Raw genomic sequence first — 26,290 nt, 5'->3', positions numbered from 1 at the left:
GCAGTTAATTCAACGTACCCAGGAGACCAGCAGGACTCTTGCACGCACCAGAATAACCCAGTCACAAATGACAGCATCACCTCACACCAAGAGGTGAGTTAACTATTCTGGTGGCTCAGCCCCCTGCCAGGGAAAGTTTAACAAGCAAAGTGATGCGCACACCGAGTGCTTCTCCAGCCTGCAAACATCTGCTGACGCCAGAGCCACCAGAAAAAAGGTGCTTTGTGCTGCTGAAACAACATGGCAGAAAGTGAAATCACAGCTTTGAGGCAGAGGCCATCTTGGGGCCCAGCCCTGCTGCCCAGGCGTTACGATCTGGTGTGCTCCAGCCAAAAGCAGCATGGCCAGGTGACATGAGAGGAAAAACAATCCATGCTTGTGAAGGACACAAGTGCGTCCAAGTGGCAAAGCAGCAGTTCCTTGTCAAGCAGGCAGCAGGTCATGTGCCCTGAGAGAGCCTGGCTCCAGAAGGGCACCTTGTAACACGCTTTACCAAGGCAACCTTATTCAGGAAAAAGGGGATCTCTTTTCCACCAAGAAACTACTGCAGTAATGTTTCTGAGTAAATAATACTGGTTTAAACAACACTCCACTTGGCTGGGGACTTGTTCCGCACCCCTGCATCCACCCAAACCATCAGCACCATCCCTTGTGCGGTCACAGGGCCAATGGGAAGGACCCAGCCCATGACAACAAACACAGCTGCCATCACGGTGGCTGTTGGCACTGACTGGAGCAGCCTCAGGAAGGCTGAAACCTCTGGGTAAACACTGCTGTCGTGACACAAAAGGTGCTGCGTTGCCAGAGAACAAGGCTGCGATCGTGTGTGCAGCAGCGTGGGAGGGTTGGGGAATAGATGGGGGAACTGTATGTGCTCAGGCAGCACCGTTTCAGACGGCAGGCTGCAAAAGAGTTTTGCTTCCTGGATTCTCAGCGTGGAAGGAGTTAGGGTGTGAGCGCAGTGCACCGCTGCTTTGCTTAGGATGACAAAAAACGACTGGAGGAGAGAACAGGGCTTGCCCAAGCCTGGGGCTAGTTCAAACAGCCTCCAGTGTTTTGTGGGAAAAGACAGAGCTTAGTCTGGCACCAGCAGAACCCCAGATCTGAAAGTTCAAAGAGCGTAGCAGTAGCTTCAAGGGCTGTACTCACGGGATCTTCAAGCCGCAGCAACAGCTGTTGGAGGATCAACAGGTCCCGACAGATCAGAAAACGGATCGTGGCAATCTTACATACCCCCCAGCAAACCACGTTGACAGCGGTACCACTACCATACAGCTGGGAGAGGTTCATGCGCATATTTAGATGATGAGCTAAAAGATAAAATCACCAAGATAAGGGGAGGAACTAGACTGACAGGAACACTTGCCTAGCCGCTGCTTTCCCAGCCCAAACGCCCCGTTGTCGAGCTTTCACCTCTTTCCATGTCAGCATCGGTCTCATAGTCCATTTCTCGGATGAGCACTCCGATGGCGTGGATGGGGTTTCTGATCTCCTGCAGTTTGCTGTGTATGTCCTCCATCACGTTTTCCCTACAAAGTGAAAAAGATAATCATCATCAGCAGCAACATGAGATTTAAAACTGAAGAGGGCTCTGTTTCCTCCCTTACTGAGCCTCCCTGGAAGGATCAGCCTGGACATTCTTGATGGGAATCCTCTTCTGGTTTGGAGTTTTATTACAGCGCCTGCAGGGACCAGTCTATTTATTCCACTCCCCCAGGCTACCAGGAAATAACAAGTCAGATGGCTGGCATTCCATGAAGAATGATTTCAGGAGGTGAGCACAGTAACCACATGGCTTGACCAAGGTTCTGACCTTCTACCTCATGTCTGCAGGCACTTGCTTTCCACACTGCAACGCTCACCTAAAACGAACTCGCTCCTCTTCTTCTCTCTACCTCTGAGAACCCCAAAATGCCTTTTGAGGAGGGCCCCGAGCAACAGCAACGGGGTTCTGGATGGAAGAACCCACTAATGTCACTGATAACCATCTCTGAGGGGACCTGGAAAAGTCTCCCACAGCACAGGGAGAGCCTGCACATCCCACGTGTGCTTTGATGCCAGTCAAGGCCAGCTCCAGGCAGTCCCTGCTCAGCCATCCCTGCCTCGCTGCCAGGAAGCTTCTGCAAGAACATCTCCTTACGTGTCATTAGCTATCAAGTCCTCCAGGATCTGCTCTGCAGCCTTTTCTGGAGGCTGGAGGCGGGAGCAAGCCATTTCCATTATGAATGCCATTTCCATGGAAATTGATTCTCCGATCAGTCGAAGGCACTGGACAAGACAGACAACATCACGAGACATCTCCAAATCTGTAATGAAAGAATCTAACTGTATATTTACAAGAGATTTCAAAGCAAAGGTGGGAGGACCATTCAAAAACCAGTTAGTTCAGCTCCTATCAGCAAACTACTATCAGCAGATTGGTCTCAGTCCTGTGTGCCAAACTGACCCTTCCCAGCTGACTACGAAGTCGAATTAAACCTTAGGAGCTGACAAGGGAAAGATTTGGGCTTTATTATTTGGAAAGTAAAAAGTACTGATGTAAATAAAATGACAAAATTCCCTCCAGGGGATTTTCTCCAGCCACAGGTTGAAAGGAAGTAATTAGTGCAGTGTAAGAGGAAAAAAAAAAACCCCAACAACCCAGAGCAAGTGGCTCAGATAGCTTAGCTCTGCCAAGCAGAACACACTCATTACAGCTGCTATTCATGTGTAGCACCACCTCTCACAGCTGACAGAGGATTTTCACATTCTTAGAAGTGATTTGAAAATTCAGGACTGAGGGTTTAAATCACTGCTTTGCAAAATAATCTTTTATGTATGCGTTTTTAGAATTAAGTCGCTTTTTTTTTTTTTGCAGAAGTTTATAACAGACAGGGCAGGAACTGCTAGCCTCCCAAACCCAGCCTAGGCCTCCAGCTTTCCTTCCCTCAGTGCCAGAAATAGCTCAACCAAATGGATGATGATTCTTCTTTACAAAAATATAAAAATCACTCGAGCATGAAAGTGGAGCTTAGGTAACATTTTCCGTTGCTTTTTTCCTTGTGAAACGTCATTCCATGGCTAGCAAAGCATAGAGGGCACTGTGGCGACAATATTAACGACAACTTTTCCAAACACTGGCATTTACTTCCTGGAGACAAGAGACAGCACAGTCCCTCTCCACAGCTTACATAAAAACATTTATTAAAAAAATTAAGCTAAAAACTAAGTTTGCAGAACCGGGCAGTTGAGCCCAGCATGCTAGGGTGCTTAGAGACTCACAAATTTCTTTCTTGTCGGCAGTCTTTGAAAGGAGTTTACTCCATCAGCAAGACACAGAGATTGGGGAATTTTACAAAACAAAACCACTTGCACCAAGTCAGAGTAGGTCTTGTGGCTCTCGGAGGGAGGTGGCCAAGCTGAGCGAGACCCCAGCTGAGATAACGTTAAGGAGGTTCATGATCACCCACATGATCAGAAACACAAGCTGTTACATCCCACTCCCCCCCCACCAGCTCATTATCAAGCTCCAACCTCGCAGATCTGTCCCACAGAGAGCAGGCAAGAAGAGGGCACTGGATAACCGCAGCCTGCACATGCAGTTTGTAAGGCCACAGGGACAAAAAATCCACCAAGGCAGGTCCTTGTCACCAAGAAACATGCAGCTGGAAATCTAAAATTCTTTCTTTTTAAGTTATCTGAAATGAGGCACAGCAAATTCACAGCCTTGACACCATTTTCTAATTCCTGGCCTGAGCACAATGGCAAGTTTCACCAAATAAAACTCCCTCCGAATGCCAAGATAAGAAAACTATCTCTGTGTAGATAATTATGAAGTCAGGAGCACTTCTATGGAAACTTCCACATCCCTCCCTAGGGCTTCCCTGGCATGCAGCATTTCAACCTCCAACAATGAAAGAGCTCTGTGTCTCCTCACTTACCATCAAAGATGGCAGCATCGTCCTCAGTCAGGAGGTGCTCATTAGAGAGGAGATAGAGATGGTCCACCAAGGAGCAGGGCACAAGGAAAGACAGGGAGCCCTAGAAAGGTGAGGAGAAAACCCTTTTCTGAGCTCCCCAAATCCACACCTCACTCAGAACTCCTCCTCCCTGGAGATCACCAGCAGCCAAAGAGCCCGTGCTGCTCAGCCTCACCTTCTTCAGCAGGCACACCATGTTGGTGTAGGGGTTCAAGTGCAGGGCCAGGGGCCGTGAGAGTGCTTCTTGGTACTGAAGGCAGCAGGCGTAGAGCTTGGACCAGAACTCCACCTGCAGCTGCCAAAACTCCTCCAACGAGCACTCGTATTCTGTCACACTGCCCTGGAACTAGTGGCACCAAAACAAGACGTCAGATAAACATAGGTGGTGAACCAGCGAGAAAAATTGTAGCATTCAGACTGCTGGCTTGTCTCTCATGACCAGAGCCACACCTTTACATGGTTCAGGTTTATAAACATCAGGTACAGTTCTCTTCCTCACCACCTTACTGTCAAAATGTAAGTTTTTTTCCTACAGCAGCAAATCACACAGCTAACAGCAAGGGGAACAAAGTCCCCATTTCTATACAACCTTAAATTACAAAGCACTGCTGTTATCAAGAAAAAGGGCAGCACTGCAGATCTCTTTAAAAAAGTCATGCACAACGATTGCTGTAGAGGATACAAAACAGCCTTTTTTATAACTTTTCAGGAACAGTCTGAGCAGCCTCAAGGATGAGCTGGAGGTGGAAGGACTGCTGGCCTAGAGAATCAGGCATGTCAAGAGTAAAATCCAGAGAAGTAGCATAAAATGGGGGAAATTCAGACCCAAAAAGGACAGCGCCAGTTCATCTTTCAGATAGGTCCCTCTAAGCTGATTATCTTTGGGTGTCCAAAATCCTGAGCAACAGCTCCCTACCTGAGACCGGGCAGCACGCAATGTGTGCCCAACAAAGCACGCCCAGGGAGCAGACAGCAGAACAGCAAGAAAGAAGAAAGGACTCCAAAAAAGAAAAGGGAATGGAAAAGCCAGGCAAGAAAGATGAAGATCTGTACTTTTTTAAAAAGTCACAGAACACCTTCAGAGAGACAAAGGACAAAACAAGGCCTGGGGTCACTTTGTATCTCACTTAATTTCACTGAACCACCACAGTGCATACAGTGAATTTAAGAACAAAACAGGGAGGAGAAAAAAAAAAAAAAAATCTCACCTCGTTTTCCACAGCTAAGGTAACCTCTTTTTTTAACTCGTCCCACGTCAGATCCATGTGTGTTTCAGTTCCTTGAGAAAAGATCTGAAAAGCAGCAGAGCAAATTTTTTACTTTTAAGGAAGAGCATTGTCTCCTTGAGGTTCAAGCAGCGCCGAGCGATGTGAAGCAACTATGACAGCACCATCCGGTGCTTTGCGGGACAAAAGTATCAAAAAATATGGCTGGCTGCTAAATGCGGGCTCCACAAGACATACAGCCAGCTTCCCTCTTCCTGTGGAATGGAGGAAGCCTCCTGGCCAGCAGCACACTGGGGTGTGAGGAGAGACGTGCTGCATACTTTTGCAGCGGCTCTCTTTTGTACCTTGTTACAGACCTCTGCAAGGTCACAGCACAAAGAATCAAAACGGTCACTGTAGCGGAAGTTTGGCTTTTCCATTTTTCCTGAAAAGGCACCGTGTGTTGTTGCCTTGCTCTGTCCTTAACAGTCCTGGAGGAGCCAGAACTGAACAGATATATTCTGAGAAACAGCACTTCAGCAGGCTGAGTCTCCGTTCACCTGGCTAAAGCAGCAGGCAATGAAACGCAAGCTCAGCGACCTGCTGTGCTATCTAAGGGGGAAAAAAAAAGTCTTCTGGAAACTATGTTCTGCCTCCCGCCGTCAGTACACACCAGCTGAAGCACGGCACAACAGCACCTAACTTGCTTCAGTGACTACTGACAGGTCTACAAACTGTCAAATGCACACTGATGCCTGCCAAGAGCTCCAAGGAATCCTCTTGCCTCACACTGAGATGGCCAGGAAGAAGCTGAACAGGGAGTGCACCAAAGGCCCTCAACTAACCTGTAAAGCTTTCTGGATAGCTGCATTTGTGAACCGGCCAGGTGTGAAGAGATACTCTAGGTAGGTTTCCTGCAAGGAGAAAAAGATCACATTTTAAGGAAAACACATGTCAGGAAGACAGCATTTAAGATACTGTTTCTGGTCTTTCCTCCCATTCCCAAACTCATCCCCTGGATCTGTATTTCTTTCCTGCCGCAGTTCACACCCACACCCTGCTCCAACCTCTGCCAAGCCCTCAGCAGTCCCAGTGATCAAACACTGTTTCCCCGCACACTCCAGACCTTGTTTACTCACAATGCCTCGTCTCAAGGCTCTCTCTTGACTGACCTGAAATTCTCCTCAGCCCTCAACTTCTGGTTTCATAACCATGCTTAGTACTTTAATGCTGTGGTAATAGAGGCTAAGGTTTTCCCCCTTTAATAAAGACTATGGATTGCCCCCTTTAATTTAGAGTAATTTTGAGATTGTATCAATATAATTTGTACACTTGAACTGTCATAATGTTCTCCTGGGCAGAGAAGCTTCACTACTTCTCATTGCTATTTTATAGCCACTCACCCTGGGGTCCTGATCGTGTCGAACTGTCACTTCCTCTTCAGGCAGGGGCTGCACAAAAACCTGGTTCCACTGGCCTGCGACATTTCTGGAAGAAAACCCAAACCAAAATGAGCTTTGCATTGCAGCAAAGCCCGGGAGCGGCCACCTGAACCAAATCTGTCGCTTTCAACAGCAACCACAGACTTTACAGCAACCTTTGGGTCTGGAAACGGGTGCTTTGACTAGTGACAGATTTTGCCAGGAGAGCTTAATGGCAGCATCCCCAGCCCTCAGCTAACGGAATAGGTTGGATTCCTTCATTTATATCAACATTCCCCCCATCACACATGCTCACCAAGCAACTCTCAGACAGACTAGTAGATTCTTCTACCTAAACTTGCATACTCACAGCATTTTTTCACCCTCTCTTTAACTCTCTGTTCTGGCTATGCACTATGCCTGCCCTCTCAGCTTTACAGAGATGGGGATGATTCTTTTACATCATTGGTCTCCTCAAAACACGATCTTTCTTGGAAGAGACCAGACAGTTATGTTTTGAAGGAGCTGTCTGTGAAGCACAGCCCTCCCTCTGACACGCTCACAGCAGACTTCACTTCCAGCAAGTCTGCTGCTCGGCTTCTCACATTTTTCACATTCCTGTAGCTGAGCTGTAGCTTGATTATAAAGTAGAACCAAAAAAAAAAAATCCACGTAATATGCACCACAGGAAGAAACAGCTGTGCACATGACATGGAAGAACTAGGTACTGCTGCATCTCCACACACTTCAGGCAGCAAAGTAGGACAGGAGAAGAGTCAAGGAGCTCGACTGGGGCTTTTAAGGAGTGGCGCATGGAGTTGCTCCTGCAGTTACCCCTGTGAGGCTCTCAACGCTAGAGATTCGGCACAGAAACTTACTGCTCAAAGTTGATGTACTTCACAACAGTTTGGTTCTCTTCGTTGTGCCACAGAGCCCAGATCTCAGCTGAAGTTAAGGCAAAGTCAACAAGAGTCTCCTAGAAAAGAGAGCGCAAATTTACTTTCTTATCATAAATTCAAGTACAGCAGAGAGACGTGTGTACTTAATGACAGCAAAACATTCCCTCGTATCATTTAAGCAGGTTTTGGGAAGAAACTCTTTGTCTCAGCACCTTCTGGGGCAGCCAGGCCCCAGCACTCACCTGCGAGGAGAACAGGGAGGATATGTGGTCAAGGCTGTAGCGGTTACTCTCGGTGCTCACCAGCTGGAAGACACAGAACTACAAACACACCTCATAAATTGTTTGCTAAAGGATGACTAAACCAATAACCAGAGTGTCACAGGGAAGGTCCTTTCTCCAGTCCCTCTCCTTGCCTGATGCTACAGTCACCAGAGCCCCAAGGGCTGGGGGCAGGAGGGCCAAGCTGACCATCTGCACCACGTACTGACATGGGTGGCTTCAGCCCTCTCAGCAAGGACGCTCATCCCTGCCAGAACCTGAAGGGCTTTTAGCCATCTTTTGAAAGCTAACCTAAAAAAAACCCACAAAAACGGTAATGCCACCACTGCTGGGCACTGCTAGTGACAACATGACATGGGCAAGTAAGAAGACCAAGGTGGAAAAGCCCTGAATCCTCAGGCCGCTTGTTGCAAGCCAAGGTCTGCATGTTCTCACCACAGCAAGCAGAGCACTAGCGGGACAGCAGAAGTTACAATACTTCTACTCCACATGTGAATCCCCTGGAGAACAGGCAGGCTAAGCTGTCCAACAGATGAGACCACTCTGTGCTGTCATTCCCAGCCTGCTAAATTTATTATTCACTGCAAGAAGCAGAAGTTCTAAGAAGTCAACGACTGGCAATGCACAGCAATGCATCACGTGCTCCCAGGAGCCCAACATAAACACACTATCAGTATTTCCAAGCTTTTAGCTCCTTTCAGACCTTTCCTTTTCCCACGGCACATATGTGCTTCCAGGATCCTACTAGAGCAGGAGGTGAACACGTGAACTAGCACTCACAGATCAGCTTAGTCACACAGAGAATTCTACTCCCAGGGCAAGGGCATGTGTATCCTGCAGTGTTTTGAGAGCAAAAATGTTTATTCAGAAAGCACTGCTCTCTTCAGAGGGTCAGAACATGAAACATCTCCCTGTTTTTTGCCTTACAGACCCAAATCCAAGGAGGAATGATGTATTTTCCGTGCAGCCCAAGAAAAAGGCATTCACAGCAAGAAGCCCCATCCCTCCATACCTGCCCTCGCTTGGGCGCGTGCATGTACACGCCGAGGTAAAGCCCCAGGGACTGGGAGAAGGCCAGTCGCAGACGGTGCCCGGTCCCGGCCGCGAGCCGCAGGTCCCTGCTGACCGGCATGAACTCCAGCAGATCTGCAACCATCAGGCACATTTGATCCTACACAAAAGAAAGGTATCAGGAAAGCAGCATAGGAAAGACTCAGGATGGAGAAACTGCTCTTCTCCCTCATACTTTCCTTTCGGATAAAGCCTGTCCATATCTTCCCTTAAAGGATGCAAGGAAAGCACCCATTTGCACACCCAAACCACTGATTAACGCTGTTCAGCTTTCCCTGTCTCACCTGTGCCCTCTCCCACTGAGCACACAGGCTTTTGGAGCCCAGGCATGGATGATAAAGCTTCCCCTCCCTCCCAGAACACATTCCAGGGCAGATGAGCCGTGAAAGCAGTTGTGCTGGTCGATTAGCTTTGGCACTGATATTTGGAGCAAGTGGCACGCAGCAAGCAGAGGCTTTTATTAACTTCTTGTTGACAAGCAGTCACGTTAGAAAGACACTCTTATTACCATTAAAGCAGTAGAAAATCCATTTGGTGTGCCTCCTCAGCCCTTGGAGCACTCCTGCCTGCCTTCCTGAACACTCCAATACATTTGTAAATCACCAAATATTGACTCTTACCCTACGCATGAGGCTTTGTCACCTAGAAGGCCCACCACCCACTTCCCAAACGTGGCTACGAACACACGCCGCAACAATTTTCACAAACTGCCCTGAATCCCAGCATGCAGAAGTTCGTTCAGTGACAATTTAACAGCAGATCAGATCTATGCCAATCACTCGGTTTTCGTTCCTTAAGCCTCAGACTGTCACCTGAGCAGCGATGGAAGATGCTACCGCTGCGAACGCAGGCCTTGCTCACCTTATAGGACCACATCCGAAGTTTGTGGTCCTGGCAGAGAGCAAAGAGAAAGGCATCATGATCCAGGCAGTGAACAGAGAGGCTGATAGGCAGGTCTGATGGGCCACAGTCACCTCTGAAAATACAGAGTTTATTTCAATGGTTTAAAATAAAATCAAGGCTAGTGCATAGATCCAAGGCACGGGGTTTCTATTGCCCCTTAAAAAGAAATAAATCAGGGGTGTGACAGCAGGAGGAGAGCGCAGTGTTTCAGTGCTGTGCGGGTCAGTGTCTGAGGCACAGAGGAGCTCAGCATACCAGTAACACCCAGTTGTTCACCTGCTCTGGCAGAGCCAAAGCACATCCCTGGCTTCCCTAGCCTACAGCTTGCAGAACATGGGCAAAGGATCCAGACGGAAGGAAAGATCCCACCAGCCCCAAGCAATGCACCATGGATGGTCCAAGTCAGCAGGAAATCAGGGGATTCGCTCCCATTTCCAAGTAACAGGGGGCAGAACTTCATTCTGTGCTCTACAAAACCGTAATGGTTACAACTCAACACTGAGCCCCATCTGCACACAGAGCATCCGTGTCATCCACACGTAACCTCTGCCCGTCGGGAACAAGCCTGACGTTTCAGGACAAGGGCAAGAACATACAACTGTTGTAATCCTTAATCTACGCTGGCTGCGAGCCACATCCTGGGCAAATCCTTGGAGGCCAATTACTAAATAGAATATTTGTAGACACAGACACACAGTCAGCAGGACCCCATTAAGATGAACTAATCCAGCATTCAAGTCCCAACTTCCATACTGCGATGGGTCCTGTGAGCCAGTTAACTTTTTCTGGCAGAGTATTTATAGATGCTGACTCGTCTCTCTTTGACTTCAGCTAGAAACTCTAGGTAAGGGAATCAAAAAGACAAAATTAGTTCCACTTCTTTATCACCAGACACTAACCTGATGGCAGTTGGCATCCAACCGGTAAGGAAACGCTGCACCACTGAGCTCTGCTTCAATTCCACAACTGAAACCGTTCCTTTCAGAATAAAAGTGATATTAAGAAATATATTGAGTACTCGTTAACAAAATATTTACTGCCACCAGCGAGGGGCTTTGCAGGCACGACATAAAAGGGCTTTTGTGTGGGGGAATTTGTATGACACAGATATCAAAAAGACAAAATCAACCACCGTTCAAAGACGGGATGCCACACTGCGTGGCGTTTTGCAGAGGTGGGTGTGAGGAGGCCGCCTGACCCCGTTCCTTACCAGGCGCGTCGTGAGGAGGCAGCTTAAGGACGAAGATCCCCCCCGAAGCAGAGGGCAGAGCGAAGAGAGCCTCCCCCTCGCTGCTAAGCCATGCAGCCGAGGCGACCGAATTAGACGCCAGGCCCGGCACGCTGGGAATCACGTAGTAATTCACGGGATCTCTGAAGTTGATTTTGCCGATATCTGTAAACACGGACTGCATTTGGCTCTCTGTTATCAGCTCCTGGAGGAGGGAAATAGCAGAGAGGACAAATCCTGAGCACACATATGCAAGGCACAAGAGAAAAAAAACTGTGGAACAGCAGCTGCGATGCTGCTACTTGATAAAAAGGTTTTTTCTGGTAAGAACTCTCACAACTACCCCTCCTTTTACCCTTACTGTTAACCCACAACCACTGCTCTTTACAAGCAGATAGGAAAGGGATTTCAAATCCTGCAATTTTCTAGCAGAATGTTCATGTTCTCCCTTATACTGTAACACCCCCAGAGGAGACCTGGAGTCCATTAGCTGCTTCAAGACAGCTTGTAGCAAAACGCTGGTAATGAGCCCTGTGAAGAGCAGCTCTGCAATAGCACAGCGTCGTCCCTTGGGAAAGCTGTTTGGAACTGGATGAGCTCTCCAAGAGAGGAAAGGGACCTGACAAGACACACCAGAAGCAGACGTGAGAAGACAAAGTCACAGCAAGGGGGTAAATGTGATGTCAACTTTGCATAAGATCCATCTTCCATGTGAAATAAAGATTCTATACCTTGCTGCATACAGAGGGGAAGTTGCAAACACAGGCATGCCTCCCTCCAAAGCACTCAGTCCTGACATCCTAAGGTTATTTTGTCCCCACTGTCACAAGACCAGGCCCCAGGACTGCTGGCAGAGCCACCTCCAACCTCCAAGCCTCGTTTCAGGTTACATCACCAATTTTCACCAAAATCAGAGTCCTATTCACCAATGTGAAACACCCTCAGCTTTGGGGCAAATTCTGCTAGTCTGATGCCTCCCCTGGAAGTGGTCTGAGTACATCCCAAATAAAGTGAGAAATTTCCAGCTTGCTTTCCCTATCCAACTCTTTTCTCCAGCAGTTTTCACTTCCACACTGATGAACACCCCTGCTGTATCTGGTCAAGAATCTTGGGAGTTTATCAGTTTATAACATCTATAAAGACATTTAACTAGAAAAGTTTGGAGAGCAAGAAACTAAAGCGCTATTTTCGCCAACACTCAGGAGAGTCTGACGGACTCCAGGTCTGCACCTCCAGAAATACCGGAGGGTTCCAGTGCAGGGGACAAATCCCCACCACAGAGCTCTGGAACAGATTGGTCGTGGTGGACTGACCCAGCTGGCAGGTAACTATCACCAGCCATGGGCCCCATGGGTGAACAGGAGCAGCAAAAACATGTGGGTCAAGGTAAAGATGATTTAATAAGAAAAGGAAAAAGAAAATAAAACCAAACTGAGTGGTGCCAAGGCAATCCCCTCACCACCTCCTCCAAGCAGCCTTGATGCTCAGCCAGGAGCGGAGCAACCATCACCTGTCCCAATTCCATCCCTGCCGTGTCACAGCACAGGACAGGACAGGACTGTCCCCTCGCTGTCCCAGTTGTGCCCCCTCCCAGCCTCCTGTCCACCACAGCCAGCTTGTTTTGGGGGCAAAGTAAGAAACAGAGAAGCCCTCAGTGCTGTGCATGCACTGATCAGCGACATCTCGAGCAGCGGTGTGTCCCCAACTCCGCTTTGGTCACAGATCTGCCACAAGGCACCACGTGAACTGCTGTCAAGAAAACCAACCTCATCCCAGTCAAAACCAGTATATGGCCTGCTCAACTCAACTGGAAAGGGCTCAGGAAAAGTCGAGCTTCATACTCATCAGTAGCTCACCTCCAGTGTTTCTACAGGCAGCCCACATGACATGGGCACAATGGTGACAACAGGGCTTGTGTGAAGCCCCATGTCAGAGCGGTGTTGGGGGTTAATCACAGAATCACAGACTGGTTTGGGTGGGAAGGTACCTTAAAGATCATCTAGTCCCGTCCCCCTGCCCTGGGCAGGGACACCTTCCACTAGCCCAGGTTGCCCAAAGCCCCGTCCAACCTGGCCTGGAACCCTTCCAGGAGGGGGCAGCCACAGCTTCTCTGGGCAGCCTGTGCCAGGGCCTCACCACCCTCACAGGGAAGAATTTCTTCCTTAGATCTCGTCTAAATCTCCCCTCTTTCAGTTTAAACCCATTACCCCTTGTCCTATCCCTACACCCCCCTTGATCAAGAGTCCCTCCCCCCTTTCCTGTAGCCCCTTTCAGTCCTGGGAGGCCTCTCTAAGGTCTCCCCGGAGCCTTCTCTTCTCCAGCTGAACCCCCCCAACTCTCTCAGCCTGTCCTCACAGGGGGGGCCTCCAGCCCCCCCGAGCATCTCCGTGGCCTCCTCTGGCCCCGCTTGAGCAGGTCTGTGTCCTTCTGCTGTTGGTGCCCCCAGAGCTGGACCCAGCACTGCAGGGGGGTCTCCCAAGAGCGGAGCAGAGGGGGAGAATCCCCCCCTCGCCCTGCTACCCACACTGCTCTGGGTGCAGCCCAGCACAGGGGTGGCTTTCTGGGCTGCCAGCTCACATTGCTGGCTCACAGGCAGCTTTACACCCACCAACACCCCCAACTCCTCCTCCTCGGGGCTGCTCTCCAGCCACGCCTCGCCCAGTCTGGGTTTGTGCTGGGGATTGCCCTGACCATGGGCAGGACCTTGCACTTGGCCTTGTTGAACTCCATGAGGTTTGCACGTTCCCCGCTCTCCAGCCTGTCCAGGTCCATGGGGATGGCACATCAGCTGCACCACACAGCTCGGTGCTGGTGGGAACATGCCTCAATCCCACTGTCCATGTCCCCAACAGAGGTGTTAAACAGTGCCAGTGCCAGTGCCAACCCCCACCCCTGAGGAACGTCACTCATCACCACTCTTCATTTGGACACGGAGCCCTTGATCCCAACTCTTGAGCGTGACCAGCCAATTCCTCATCCACCAAGTGGTCCACCTATCAAATCCATGTCTCTCCAATTTAGAGACAAGGATGTCGTGTGGGACAGCATCAAAAGCTTTGCACAAATCCAGGTAGACGACATCAGTTGCTCTTCCCTTATCCACCAGTACTGTAACCTCATTGTAGAAGGCCACCAGATTTGTCAGGCACAGTTTGCCCTTTGTGAAGCCACTTTGACTGTCACCAGCACACGGCTGCTCAATCACTCCCTCCCAAGTGGGATGGGAGAAGAGGAAGGGAAAAATAAAAGCACAAAAACTTGGGGGTCAAGATAAGAAAAAAAAAAAGTTGCTTAAGTGAAGAACAAGCAGAAGAAGAGAGAACAAGGGACACAAAGTCTGGATAGACCAACTCCCAAGCCAGTTCCCAGGCCAAAGATGGCTAACCCCCCCAAAAACTCCCTTTTCCCTCTTATTGCTGAGCATGATGTTATAAGGCAAGGAAGATCCTTTTGGTTAGTTCAGGTCAACTGTCTGGTTGTGCCCCCTCCCAGACCACCACACACCCCCAAATCCATTCACACGAGGTGAGCAGACTGAGAAACAGATGCGAGCTTAAGGCTGTGCAAACACTGAGCAAAAACTAATTCACAAATCCAAAACATGCCGCCACATAAATTATTATAATGAAAATTAACCCCATCCCCACCAAAATTAACGTGGTCACGGCCAAAATTAATTTGGTCACAGCTAAAATTAACTGTCCTGGCCAAAAGCAATACAGGTAGGAAACAGCACTTTGTGCCCTCGCTGAGAAGCACACCAAGGCCTTTGCTATTTTGCAGTGCGCTTCAGGCTTCCCTGAGGGTTCCTGAGGGGCAGGACGGGGGCTGGTGACGGTCCGAGGCGGGGAGCAGAGCACCCCGGTACTCACGCTGCGGTACATGCGGGCGGGATGCGGCAGGAGGAGGCGATGCACCGTCTGCCCGGTGATCAGTAGGACGACCAAGTGGCTCTGCACCTCGCAGAGGTGCACGCCGCCCGGGAGAAACGGGCAGCCCTGGATGCGGAAGCGGACGGCGTTGTTCAGCAGGTTAACGTCCAGAGATTCCTCCACCAGCTCCACCGTGTCTCCCGATGTGGTCCTGAGGGAAGAAACCGGGGAAAGCGTGAGGATGGCAGGAACAGGCGGAGGGGAAAAGCAGAGAGTGAAACTGCCACAAGTTCGGGGGGGTCCAACCGGGCCTGGAAGCCCCCCTCCGCGACCGGGCCTGCCCCCGGGCCCGCACTCACCACCTCACGAAGCGGTTCCTAGTGACAGCGGCGAGCTGCCCGCTCTCCTGGTAGCAGAACCCCCCCGCGCTGTCCCCATAGCGACCGGCGGGGAGCGGAGCCGTCCCCGGGGGGGTAAAAACCACCTCCTGAACCCGCCGCGGGGGGCCCCGAGCCGCCACGTTCAGCTCCAGGCAGCTCCGCTCCGCTAAGCCCGCCGCCATCTTGTCGGCCGCCTTCCCGCTTCGCCCGCGCGGGGCATCACGGGAAAGGGAGGCGCGGGGGGTGACGGGGAGGGGCGGGGCTGGGGGCGTGTTGCGGCGCCCCCTGGTGGGCGGGCGGTGTGGGGGGATATGGGGGGATATGGGGAGAGGGAAGGGGGTGGAGAGAGGGTCTGGGGAGGGGATATGGGGGGAGATTTGGGGAGAGGGGGTCTAGGAGGAAGGAAAGGGAAGGGTTTATGGGAAGAGGAGGGTCTGGGAAGAGGGGGCTGGGCAGGGGGATGTGGGGAGAGGGGCTGGGGGGGCTGGGGAGGGAGGGTTTGGGGAGAGGGGATCTGGGGAGAGGGAAAGGGGAGGATTTATGGGAAAAGGGAGCTCTGGGGAGAGGGTCATGGAAGAGGGGTCTAGGGAGAGTGTCTGGGGAGGGGGGTTCAGGGAGGGGAGTGGGGAGGTCTGGGGAGAGGGGAAGGGGGGGAGGATTGGGGAGAGGGGCTTGAAGGGGGTCTGATCCTGGGAGAAGGTGATGGGAAAGGAATGGGGGGGGGGGTTGGGGAGAGGGTTTGGCAGTGGTGTTTGTGAAAGAAGGGTTTGGGGAGAGAGAGTCTGGGGAGAGGAGAGGAGAGGGTCTGGGGAGAGGGCAAGCAGAGGGGGTGCCGTGCCTGTTCCCTCCAGCACCCGCCTGTTCCCCCACACCTCAGCCCTGGCGAAGGAGCTGGCACCCCCCTGCCCTGGGGGGACACGGCGCGGTGGGTGCCAGGCACGCCGGGGCCAGGCTGCTGGCAGAGCACGTGCCGGCAGGGGCGACGAGGACCCCCACAGCCCCACTGGCCCACTGGCCCATGACGCCGCGTGGCATCGGTGCCGGGGGCCCGGCTGGCCCTAAACAATCCTGCCTTTGAGCCGAGCCCAGCGCCGGCGGCACAAGGCCACTGCCTGCAGAATGGCCCCATTCTGGTGGCGGCACAGGTGTCGTGGGCGCCGGGGTGCCGCGGGTGGGCTGGGGGCTCCGGCCACCCCCCTGTTTTCTTTGGGGGGGTCGAAGCACCCCCAGGCTGCTGCGGGACCCACGGATGGTGCCAGCTGGCTTTCGGGGCTCAGGTGTCATGGCAGAGGCGGCGCGGTGCCGGGCGCAGGCGAGGGGACCGTGAGGGAGGGGACGCTGGGCGAACCCCCCGGCCCCGAGGTGGAGGCGGGGGGGGTGTGGTATCTTGCTCCCCGTCCCCCACATCTGCCCCGTGGTCGTGGTGGCCCTGTGGCCAGTGGCACCTGGGGGCTCTCTGTCCGTTTGGTGGGGACCCCGTAGGGTGTTCGTGTCCCCTCGGGCAGGGACCCTACGGGGTGCCCCGGTGGGTGCGAGCTCCCCCCACGCCGTCTCTCCGGGGCAGTGCCGGGACCGGAGGCTCCGGGACCGTGTCCGGGAGCGGGAGGGGGGTCGGGGCGATGCCGGAGCAGCCCGACAGCCCGGGCGGGGCGGCCGCAGTCCCCGCCCCCGGGGCTCTCCCGCCGCTTCCTGCGGGCACGGCCGTGCCGGGGCGGCGGCGGCGGCGGGAACGGGGGTGTGCGGTGAGTCCGGCCCGGGGCGCGCGGGCGGCGGGAACGGGGGCGCGCGGGGACGGGGCGCGCCGGCGGGAGCGGGACACGACGTGTGCGGCGTCCGGGGTCCCCGCGAGGGAGCGAGCTGTCGGTCCCGGTGGAGAAGGACGTGGCGGCCCCGGTGGAACAGGAGTTGTGGGGGTCCCGGTGGGGTGGGAGCCGGGGGTCCCCGGGGGTGCCCGGCCCCGGGGGGGGGGGTGGTGGTGTGGGAGCCGTGGGTCTCGGTGGAGCAGGCGCCGTGAGTCGTGGGGGTGCCCGGTGCTGTGGGTGCCAGTGGCGTGGGAGCCATTACATCCCAGTGGAGCCGGATCCGTGGGTCCCGGTGGGGCGGGAGCCGTGGGGCCTGGAGTGCTCAGTGCTGAGGGTGCTGGTGGGACGGGGAGCCGTGGGTCCCGGGATGCCCGGCACTGTGGGTGCCAGTGGGGCCAGTGCCTTGTGTCTCAGTGGGGCAGGAGCTGTGGGTCCCAGTGGGGTGGGAGCCGTGGATCCTGGGGTGCCCAGGGCCATGGGTCCCAGTTGGGCAGGAGCTGTGGGTGCTGGAGGGAGCATGGGGGTGGAGGGTCCTGGTGAGCTGTGGGGCAGGGCCGTGGGTCCTGGGGGGTGCTGGGAGCCAGGGCAGGCAGCTATGTGCCGGGGGGGACCCCAGGCCCAGCCAGGGAGTGCAGGACAGAGACTGCGGCACGTAGGGTGACCCCCGGGAGTGGAATGGGGGGCTGGGATGGGGGTACCACACCGGGACCCCCAGCCACGGGTGGTTTGGGGGGTGCCCTGCACCCCTCTGGTGGGATTAGGTGGCTGCTGGCCACACGGGCCACCACGGGAACTCGGCACTAAGAGGCTTTGGCAGCCCCGCAGGGTCCTGGGAGTGCGGCACTGCTGGCACGGGCTCTGGTTCCGCCCGGTTACAGTGTCGTGGGTGCCGTGGTGTGGGGGTCACCCTGCTGCGGCACGGGGATCCCCGTCGTGCCGGCCCACCTTGCAGCACCGCGATGCCGCGAGCAGGAGTGCCAGCACCCAGCTTGTGCCCGCCGGGCACCGGCGGTGCCAGCCGGGGCCGGGAGCGACAGCCGCGCCGAGCCATGGCAGCTGGGCTGGAGGCGGCAGCGACCTTCCCCGCTTCCCAGGGCCGCTGGGATCCTGGAAAATGCCTGGAAATGGTGAACCGCCTTCCCTTATATGGCTCCGCCAGGCTGGCTCTCCTCCGACCCCGCTCGGCCGACTGCCCGAGCCAGCACCCCCGGCCTGCCCGCCCTCTCCTCTCCTGGCGTGCTGTGCCGGGGCCCTGGGAAAGCGCCGTGGGCCGTGCCTCATGCCCCGTCTCCCGCTCAGGAATGTGCAACCAGGCCGGCGATCCCACGGTGGGGAGAAAATCCCACCTCCCTCACGCCAGCACTGGCGTCTCGGCACAACCCCCGCCCCTGCCTCGGTTTCCCCCAGCTGGGGAGTTTTGGGGACCCACCGTGCCAGAGGCAGGCAGCAGCTCCCCGATGTCCTTGCCTGTGCCGCCAGCAGCACCCAGGGGCCACATCCAGCCCGAGGGGCTCTCCTGTCCCCCATGGCAGAGCTGGGGGTGCACAGGGGGTCTGGCAGCCCCCAGCTTGGGGGGAGTCAGGGGGCGCAGCCAGGGGTGAAGGTCAGGGTTAATCCCCACCCAGAGGAGGCGGGAGCCCGGGAGCTCTGGCTGGACCGCGGTGGCACTGGGGGGGTAAGAGGATAAACCCCCCCTGCCCTGTGGGGCGGGCCAGTGGTGGCCGAGTGGCCGCTGTCCCTGTGACGTGGGGCCGGCGCCGTAATCCCGGCGTGCTGAGCGGATTAGGGTGGCCGGGGGTGGCCTTCGGGGACGGGTGGCGGTGGCCACAAATCCCCGGCTGGGCATCATGTGGGGGAGCCCCCATGGGCATCGGGGTGCCAGCACCCCATAGCAGCCATGGGGCAGCTGTGCCCCTGTCTGCCCCCCGTCCCAGTGCCACTCGGGTGTCCCCTTTTGTCCCCCAGGAGGGACCTGGTCATGGGTGGGAATGGGGGTCGGACCCTGCTGGGGGTGGCTGCTTGGGGTCTGCTGTCCCCGGTGGTACAGGCTGCCCGTGGAGCTGTGTCCCCTCTGGCTGAGGTGGCCGTGGGGCTGGGGCAAGGCTGAAGGATTTGGAGTTTGGGGGGGCTGCTCCCCATATCACCCAGTGCTGCGGTACCCCACAGCAGAGCCAGCTGTGCCAGCACCTGGGGGCCCGGGCTGGGGCACAGCCTGGGGATGTGGGGCTGGGCTCTGCTTGGAGAGCACCACGGTGGGTTTTTGGGGGGCTTCTGGCTTGTACGGGAAAGCCATGGGGAAGGCAGTGGCGGGACGGCAGCCATGCAGCACGGTGGGTGCGGGGAGGAGCAGGCGGGAACCGGCCTGACCGGTTGGGTGCCGGCACCCCCAGTGCCGGGGGGCTCGGGCAGCCCCGCCGCCGGCACGTGGCCTAGCTGAAGGTCACTGTCCCTGGGGCCACCCGCCTGCTGGGGTGAGCAGGCTCGGTGCCCTGCCGCAAACTGTCCCTCTGCCACAAAGCACAGCGGTGAGCCCTCACTGCTCCGGCACGTTTTGCCGCCAGCACCTGGTTTTCGGGTGCCCCAACGGGTTGGGTGGCACCGAGCGGTTTCAGTGGCACCGAGCGGTTTCGGTGACACGGGAGGATCTCGGTGCCACGGGGGAGCGGCCAACGGTACCGGCAGTCCGGAAGGGCGAGCTGGCGCTGAGCTCACCAGGAAGGTGTCCCGTGGGCGCGGCGGTGACGCATGGCCCCGGCGTGGGGTGTCAGCAGGTGGGGGCTCAGCAATGACGCTGGTCCCACTGGGGCACCTCCTCCTCTGGGAGCATGGCCCCCGACTCCTGGGGCGTATCGCCCGGCTCTGGGGTAAGGTGGAGGCGAACCCCCAAATCTCAGGGCCCTGGTGGGTGGCAGGCCTCGGTGGGTTGTGCCAGTATCCAGCTGGGCCGTATCCTGCCTCAGCTGATCCATAGCCGGGGGTTTTGGGGGTTCAGGGATGCTGGCACCCGCCAGTCTGGAGGGTTCAGCCATCAGGTCAACCCCCAGGGGATTATAAGTCTTCACCATAGGGGGCATGAGCCCACCTCAGTCCCAAACGCTTCCCAGACCTCAGGGGGGTCTTCACACCCCCTAACCACGCCTCTCTCCCCCCCCAGACCCATTCTGTGCCCCACCGGTGCCGGGGAATGCCGGCATGCCGGTGCCCGCCTGCCTGCAGCGCCCTGCCCTGAGCCCGGTGCTGGAGCCCAGCCGTGCCATGGAGGAACCAGCCGGTGGTGGGGCCGAGCCATGGGCCGAGGGGCTGTGTAACAGCAACAACAACGCTTCTCTGGGGGGGTGGCCGGGTGCCCGTGGCGGGCACCCCCTGGCACCTTTTGGCAGCTCCGGAGCTGAGCCCAGCTACCTGGGGCGGGTGGTGCTGGAGATCGTGGAGTCAGAGCGCACCTACGCCCGTGACCTGCGCAGCATCGTGGAGGTGAGTGCTCAGAGAGGGGGGGACACCCCTCGGATGGGGTTTTTGGGGGGGGGGTCTGGGTGGTTGCACCGGTTCCGCAACTGCCAACCACGGGTGCCCGGCAGGGTTACCTAGGCAAGATCATCGATGCGGAGGAGCCAGTGCTGCGGCCGGAGCAGGTCAGCGCGCTTTTCGGCAACATCGAGGACATCTACGAGCTCAGCAGGTGGGTGCTCCTGGTGCTGCCAGGGTGGGGGACACAGCCGGTGCCACCCCTGGGGGCGGTTTGCCATCACCCTGTCCCCTCTTTCTCCCCTAGCACCCTGCTGCAAAACCTGGAGAGCTGCGCCAATGACCCTGTGGCCGTGGCTGTCTGCTTCGTCACCCGGGTAAGGGTGGGCACAGTGGGGGGCACCGTGGTGGGGGGTGTGGGGCCGTGCTGCACTCTCACCATGCTGCTGCTGCCCGCAGAGCCAGGAGTTTGCCATCTACACCCAGTACTGCAACAACTACCCCAGGTGAGTAGCTGGGGGGGTGCAGGTGGGCAGGGGACGGGCAGGGCATTGAGCCTGCTCCCTGCCCACAGCTCGGTGGCGGCACTGGCCGAGTGCATGAGGAGCAAGCCGCAGGCTCGGTTCCTCCGCGAGTGCCAGGACCGGCTGCGACATGCGCTGCCCCTCGGCGCTTACCTGCTCAAGCCCGTCCAGAGGATCCTCAAGTACCACTTGCTGCTCCAGGTGAGTCTGGACCCGGCGCAGTGTGGGCATATGACACGGTGTGGCGTGAGCACCCAGCAGCGTGCTGGCACCCAGTGCAGTCAGGGTGCCTGGTGTGGTGTGGGGATGTGGCAGAGTGTGAGTTCCTGGCACAGTTTAGGGAGCTGGTGTGGCACAGGCACCCGGCACAGCCTGGGTGCCTGGAACAGCACATTTCCCTGGCACATCTTGGGTACTCGGCATGGTGTGAGCTCACGCCACGGGCCCTTCACAGATCACAGAATCATCTCAGTCGGGAAAGCCCTTGAAGATCCTCCAGTCCAACCAGGAACCTCACACTGACTGTTCCCAACTCCACCAGATCCCTCAGCGCTGGGTCAACCCGACTCTTAAAACCCCTCCAGGGATGGGGACTCCCCCCCTGCCCTGGGCAGCCCATTCCAATGCCCAACAGCCCCTTCTGCAGAGAAATAGTTCCTCAGAGCCAGTCTAAGACTTGGCGCAGTCTGGGAGACAGCACAGGCACCCAACACGACACATCTCCCTGGCACAGCCTGATCCCCTGGCATTGCACAGGCACCCAGCGTGGCGTGAGCTCATGGCACAGTGCAGGCACTTGGCACAGCCTGGTGCAGGCTTCCGGCACGGCACGACTCCCTTGCACAGCCCAGGCCGCTGCCATGGCATGGGCGCCCTTCCCTGGCACAGCCCAGTTTGCCAACATGGCACAGGCACTCAGCATGGCACATTTCCCTGGCACAATGCACACACCCAGCGTGGCACACATTGCTGGCATGGCACACCTCTGGCACTGGGCACCATACCTCTATTGGTGCTGCCCTGACATGGCATCCTTTGCCGGCAGGAGATCGCCAAGCACTTTGAGCACAAGTCAGGTGAAGACTATGAGGTGGTGCTGGAGGCCATCGACACCATGACCTGTGTCGCCTGGTACATCAACGACATGAAGCGCAAGCATGAGCACGCCATCCGCCAGCAGGTCGGTGCCAGCAACATGGCAGGTGGCACCGGGTGGGCACCACGGCAGTGGGTGACCTGACATACCTGTCCCTGGGGGGCCCGTGCAGGAGATCCAGTCGCTGCTGCTGGGCTGGAAGGGGCCAGACCTGACCAGTTACGGGGAGCTGGTGCTGGAGGGCACCTTCCGGGTGCAGCGGGTGCGCCATGAACGCTCCGTCTTCCTCTTCGACAAGACCCTCCTCATCACCAAACGTCGTGGTGACCACTACATCTACAAGAGCCACATCCCGGTGGGTGCTGGGGATGGGGGGGGGCCACGGTGCGGGGTGCCCCCATGGTTGGGGGGTGCTGATGGCTTCTCCCCACAGTGCTCTTCGCTGATGCTGATCGAGAGCACGCGGGACTCGCTTTGCTTCAGCCTGGCTCACTACAAGCACGGCAAGCAGCAACACAGCCTGCAGGTAGGGGGGCACGGGGTGGGGGGCACCCTAAGGACCCCTCCCCTGCCCGGCCCCACCACCTTCCCTGTCCCCCTCAGGCCAAAAGCGTGGAGGAGAAGCGTGTGTGGACCCACCACATCAAGCGGCTCATCCTGGAGAACCACCACGCCATCATCCCCCAGAAGGTGAGGGTGGAGGGGGGTGGGCACCACGCTGGCAACAGGGACCCCCCTGACATGGCGAGAAGGGTGTGGCTGGACCCCAGTTTCACCCTCGGCCTTTCTCCATCCTTCCTCCACCCCAGGCTAAAGAAGCCATCCTGGAGATGGATTTGTTCTGTGAGTGCCACCGGCGACCTGCGGTCCCCTCCCTGCCCTCTCTTGTACCCCCCCACCCCATCCCCCAGCATCACCCCTGTGCCCGCAGGTCCCCCGCGCCTGCCCCGCTGCAGCCCCGACCGCCTGAAGAAGAGCTGGTCCTGCCAGCCCCTGGGTGACGCCGCTGCCGAGCCGCGCCAGGGCCGCCGGCAGTCTGGTGAGAGCCTCATGTCCCCAGTGTCCCTGCTGCCACTGTCCCTTCCCCAGGGTGAAGCCACCACCGGGTCACACTGATGCCTGTGGGGATGGTGGGCACTGGGTGCCAGCGCTGACGGGTGTCCCTGTCCTCTCAGAGCCCTTCCAGTGCCGGGACCGCGCAGAGACACTGCCAGACCGGCTGCACGGGCCCACGGGGCGCAGGCAGTCAGGTGCAGACACTGGTGGGGAGTGGGAACCCCAGTTGGGGCGAGGGGCTGGGGGCTGGGTTTGGGATGCTAGTGGTGTTGAGGACGGGTTAGGGGACATGGGGATGATGCCACTGTCACCTGATTTGGATGGGCACTTTCTCCTCGCAGAGCCCGCCAAGCAGATCCTGCGGCAGCTGAGTGAGCAAGGTGAGCCGGCATGACCACTCACACTGGGTGGGGTGGGCAGAGGGGGACTGGGGGCTGTGGAGGGGGGCATTTTGGGGTGCTGCCCCTCCCTAACCTCTGCTTTTCTCTCTCTTGGCTGGCAGGGCTCAAGGTAAGGCCAGGGCAGAGGGTAGATTGGGGTGCCCGGTGCTCCCCAACCCTGGCACGCCACTTGCTGGGGGGGCACAGGGCGCTGAGCCCGGTGCTTGCCCCTGAGCAGCACGCTGGCAGCGATGGGGCTCTTCTGGATGTGGGGGAACCCCCCCAGCACCCCAGAGCCTGGGCGGTGGCTGAGGGCCTGACAGAGGAGGAAGAGGAGGAGGAGGAGGAAGAGGAGGAGGTGGCTTTGGACAAGGACTGCCAGGAGGAGCTGTCCAGGGCCGGGGACCTACCGGTGGAACCCCAGGATGAGCAGGTACCCGCCCGGGCCCCCCAAACCCTGGGGAGGGCACCCACTGCAGAGTGCTATCCAAGGCACCCCGTGTTGCTCCTGGGGCACCCTGCATCACTCCTGGGGCACCCCATGTTCCTCTTGGGGCTGCTGCAGGACCCTCAGCCGTGGCTTGGCCAGGACTCACCTCCAGCCGCAGTCCTGCTTGGAGCAGCTGGGGGGTTTCCCCCACAGCCCATGACACCCCACATTTGCTCTTGCCCAGGCTGGGGGGCACCCACCAGCGCTGGAGGGACCCAAACGACCGAGCAGCTGGGGGCCGGGGAGCTGCGAGAAGGTCAGTGCGGCCCCGCAGCCCCTGCCTGGGGGTCCCGAGAGACACAGCACCCACCCACCCACCCCTCCGCAGGCTGGCAGCACCTTGGAGCGCCCTGAGGGGCTGGGGGCACCCAAAACCCCATCCTCAGCGGGGACCCCGGCACCGGTGCTGCCTGGTGGGGAGGGGGAGCCAGAACGTGCTGTGGAGGATTTGCAGGGGCTGAGCAGTGAGGAGGAGGAAGAGGAGGAGGAGGAAGAAGCCGCCAGCAGCATCCTGCCACCCTCGGTGCTGGACCAGGCCAGCGTCATCGCTGAGCGGTTCGGCGGCGGCGGCAGCTTCTCCCGCCGCAGCAGCCTGGCGCTGGAGGGGCCGGCGGGGAGGCCCGCTAGCCGCAGCGGCAGTGCCCTCAGCCTGGATGGTGGCCCCCAGCTCGAGGCTGGGGAGCCCGGGGGTTCCCGTAGCACCATCCCCTCACCCGAGCCCCTCCCTGGAGCCCGCCGGGAGTCAGTGCTCTCCAGCCGGGACCGCCTGCTCCTCGACAAGATCAAAAGCTACTACGGCCACGCCGAGCACCGGGATGCCAGCTTCAGCGTCCGCCGTCGCGAGAGCCTTTCCTTCATCCCCAAGGGGCTGGTGCGAAGCTCTGTCTGCCGCTTCAACGGTCTCCCCCGGCCCCCGGCGAGCCCCGAACCCCCTGCCCAGCCGGTGCCAGCAAGGCCCGAGGCAGCACCGGCAGAGCCACGCCAGGAAAATGGGCTGGAGCTCCCCGAGCCGCTGCTTATCCTTGAGGAGGATGACCTGGGTGCCAGGGGTGAGGGGCCACTGGCCGGGCCACCACCGCGGCTGCTGCTGACCCCCCCGCACCCCGGCACCAAGGTGTACCAGCTGGCACGGCAATACAGCCTCCGCATCAAGAGCCGCCGTGCTGGTGCCCGGAGCACCCCGGTCCAGCCAGAGGAAGGGGACCCATGTACCAGCACCCCCTCAACGGCTGTGCCACAAGATGGGGGGCTGGCGGTATCCTCCTCCCCAGCTGCCTCCCGCAGCCCCTCGAGCCCCAGCGCTGCCGAACCCTTCACCTGGCCCGACGTGCGGGAACTTCGTGCCCGTTTCGGTGCCCCACGGCCCCCGCTGGTGAGCCGCAGCCGCTCGGCGCCTGAAGGGCCGTGCCGGGGTGGCCGGCCAGCTGAGAAGGAGCGGGGCAGTGGCCGGAGCCGGAGCGCAGAGGCAGGCGGGGGGCCCAGCACCCCCGGGCCAGCACCGGCACGACACAGCAGCGATGGGGCGTTGTGGGTGGCAGCAGAGGCCCCCCTGGGCGCTGGGCAGCGGGTGCTAGTGCTGGAGCGGCTGCCGGTCCCCACCGAGCCCCCTGCTTATGTGCAGATCCGCTCACCCACCACCCGGGAGAAGATCTGCTTGAAGGCGGTGGTGGAGCGCTGCAAAGCCTACCAGGCCTCCGAGGAGTATCGGCGGCGCTGCCCTGAGCCCCCCGACACCCCTGAGCCCCCCTCACCCCCTCGCCACGGCCTCGTCAGGGACCTGCGGCAGAAATTTCAGACCCTTGATGCCACCAGCTAGGGGGTAGAAGGGGCGTCCCGTGAAACCCCAGGAGAAGGAGCACCGCATGGACCCCCAACCTGCCGCCCAGGAGAAGGGGCACCCCGTGGACCCCCAACCTATCTGGAAGAAGGGGCACCCCACGGACTTTTATTTTGCCCAAGAGAAGGGGCGCCCCATGGACACCCAACCTACCCAGGAGAAGGGGCACCCCCTGAACGCCCAGCTCACCCAGGAAAAGGAGCACCCTGTGGACCTCCAACCTACCTGGAAGAAGGGGCACCCCATGAACCCCCACCTTGCCCAGGAAAAGGGGCACGCCATGGACACCCAGCTCACCTGGGAGAAGGGACACCTTAGGGTGCAGAGGCCCCAGGAGCAGGGGCACCTCGTGGCCCCCCTAGTCCGTAGAGGCACCCTATTCTCCCCCACCCCACCCCCCCCGGTGCTCAGCACTGCACCC

At 57.7% G+C, this 26,290-nt stretch overlaps 2 protein-coding genes across 3 annotated transcripts in view; one reads left to right on the top strand and one right to left on the bottom strand.

Annotated features, from left to right (window-relative positions):
- Positions 1 to 15,409, bottom strand: part of NUP160 (nucleoporin 160) — a 30,031-nt gene extending 14,622 nt beyond the window's left edge. The window contains exons 1-16 of one of the 2 annotated variants that reach the window (XM_074918318.1): positions 15,199 to 15,409; positions 14,840 to 15,050; positions 10,950 to 11,172; positions 10,639 to 10,717; positions 9,698 to 9,812; positions 8,778 to 8,936; positions 7,727 to 7,804; positions 7,464 to 7,561; positions 6,568 to 6,652; positions 6,010 to 6,078; positions 5,168 to 5,251; positions 4,135 to 4,305; positions 3,921 to 4,020; positions 2,141 to 2,306; positions 1,393 to 1,529; positions 1,150 to 1,310 (exon numbers count right to left, since the gene is read on the bottom strand). In XM_074918318.1, the coding sequence (XP_074774419.1) occupies positions 1,150 to 1,310; positions 1,393 to 1,529; positions 2,141 to 2,306; positions 3,921 to 4,020; positions 4,135 to 4,305; positions 5,168 to 5,251; positions 6,010 to 6,078; positions 6,568 to 6,652; positions 7,464 to 7,561; positions 7,727 to 7,804; positions 8,778 to 8,936; positions 9,698 to 9,812; positions 10,639 to 10,717; positions 10,950 to 11,172; positions 14,840 to 15,050; positions 15,199 to 15,401 (2,139 nt within the window). In that variant the 5' untranslated portion in view covers positions 15,402 to 15,409. The remainder of the gene's footprint in view (positions 1 to 1,149; positions 1,311 to 1,392; positions 1,530 to 2,140; positions 2,307 to 3,920; positions 4,021 to 4,134; positions 4,306 to 5,167; positions 5,252 to 6,009; positions 6,079 to 6,567; positions 6,653 to 7,463; positions 7,562 to 7,726; positions 7,805 to 8,777; positions 8,937 to 9,697; positions 9,813 to 10,638; positions 10,718 to 10,949; positions 11,173 to 14,839; positions 15,051 to 15,198) is intronic. The other variant, XM_074918319.1, reaches the window with a different exon arrangement.
- Positions 15,410 to 17,626: 2,217 nt separating this feature from the next.
- Positions 17,627 to 26,158, top strand: PLEKHG3 (pleckstrin homology and RhoGEF domain containing G3). The gene is made up of 17 exons (XM_074918327.1): positions 17,627 to 19,885; positions 20,176 to 20,495; positions 20,600 to 20,700; positions 20,794 to 20,863; positions 20,946 to 20,992; positions 21,061 to 21,211; positions 22,056 to 22,190; positions 22,279 to 22,461; positions 22,540 to 22,632; positions 22,710 to 22,796; positions 22,916 to 22,949; positions 23,038 to 23,145; positions 23,282 to 23,356; positions 23,504 to 23,542; positions 23,665 to 23,672; positions 23,781 to 24,041; positions 24,388 to 26,158. Exons 1-17 carry the CDS (start codon positions 19,807 to 19,809, stop codon positions 25,846 to 25,848), a joined length of 3,252 nt encoding a protein of 1,083 aa, XP_074774428.1. The 5' UTR covers positions 17,627 to 19,806; the 3' UTR covers positions 25,849 to 26,158.
- The last annotated feature ends 132 nt before the right edge of the window (positions 26,159 to 26,290 follow it).

This window comes from Athene noctua, chromosome 14 (genome assembly GCF_965140245.1).
Source record: "Athene noctua chromosome 14, bAthNoc1.hap1.1, whole genome shotgun sequence".
NCBI lineage: Eukaryota > Metazoa > Chordata > Aves > Strigiformes > Strigidae > Athene > Athene noctua.
Note: the sequence above shows the minus strand (reverse complement) of the source record. Positions and strands in the feature narration are given on the sequence as shown.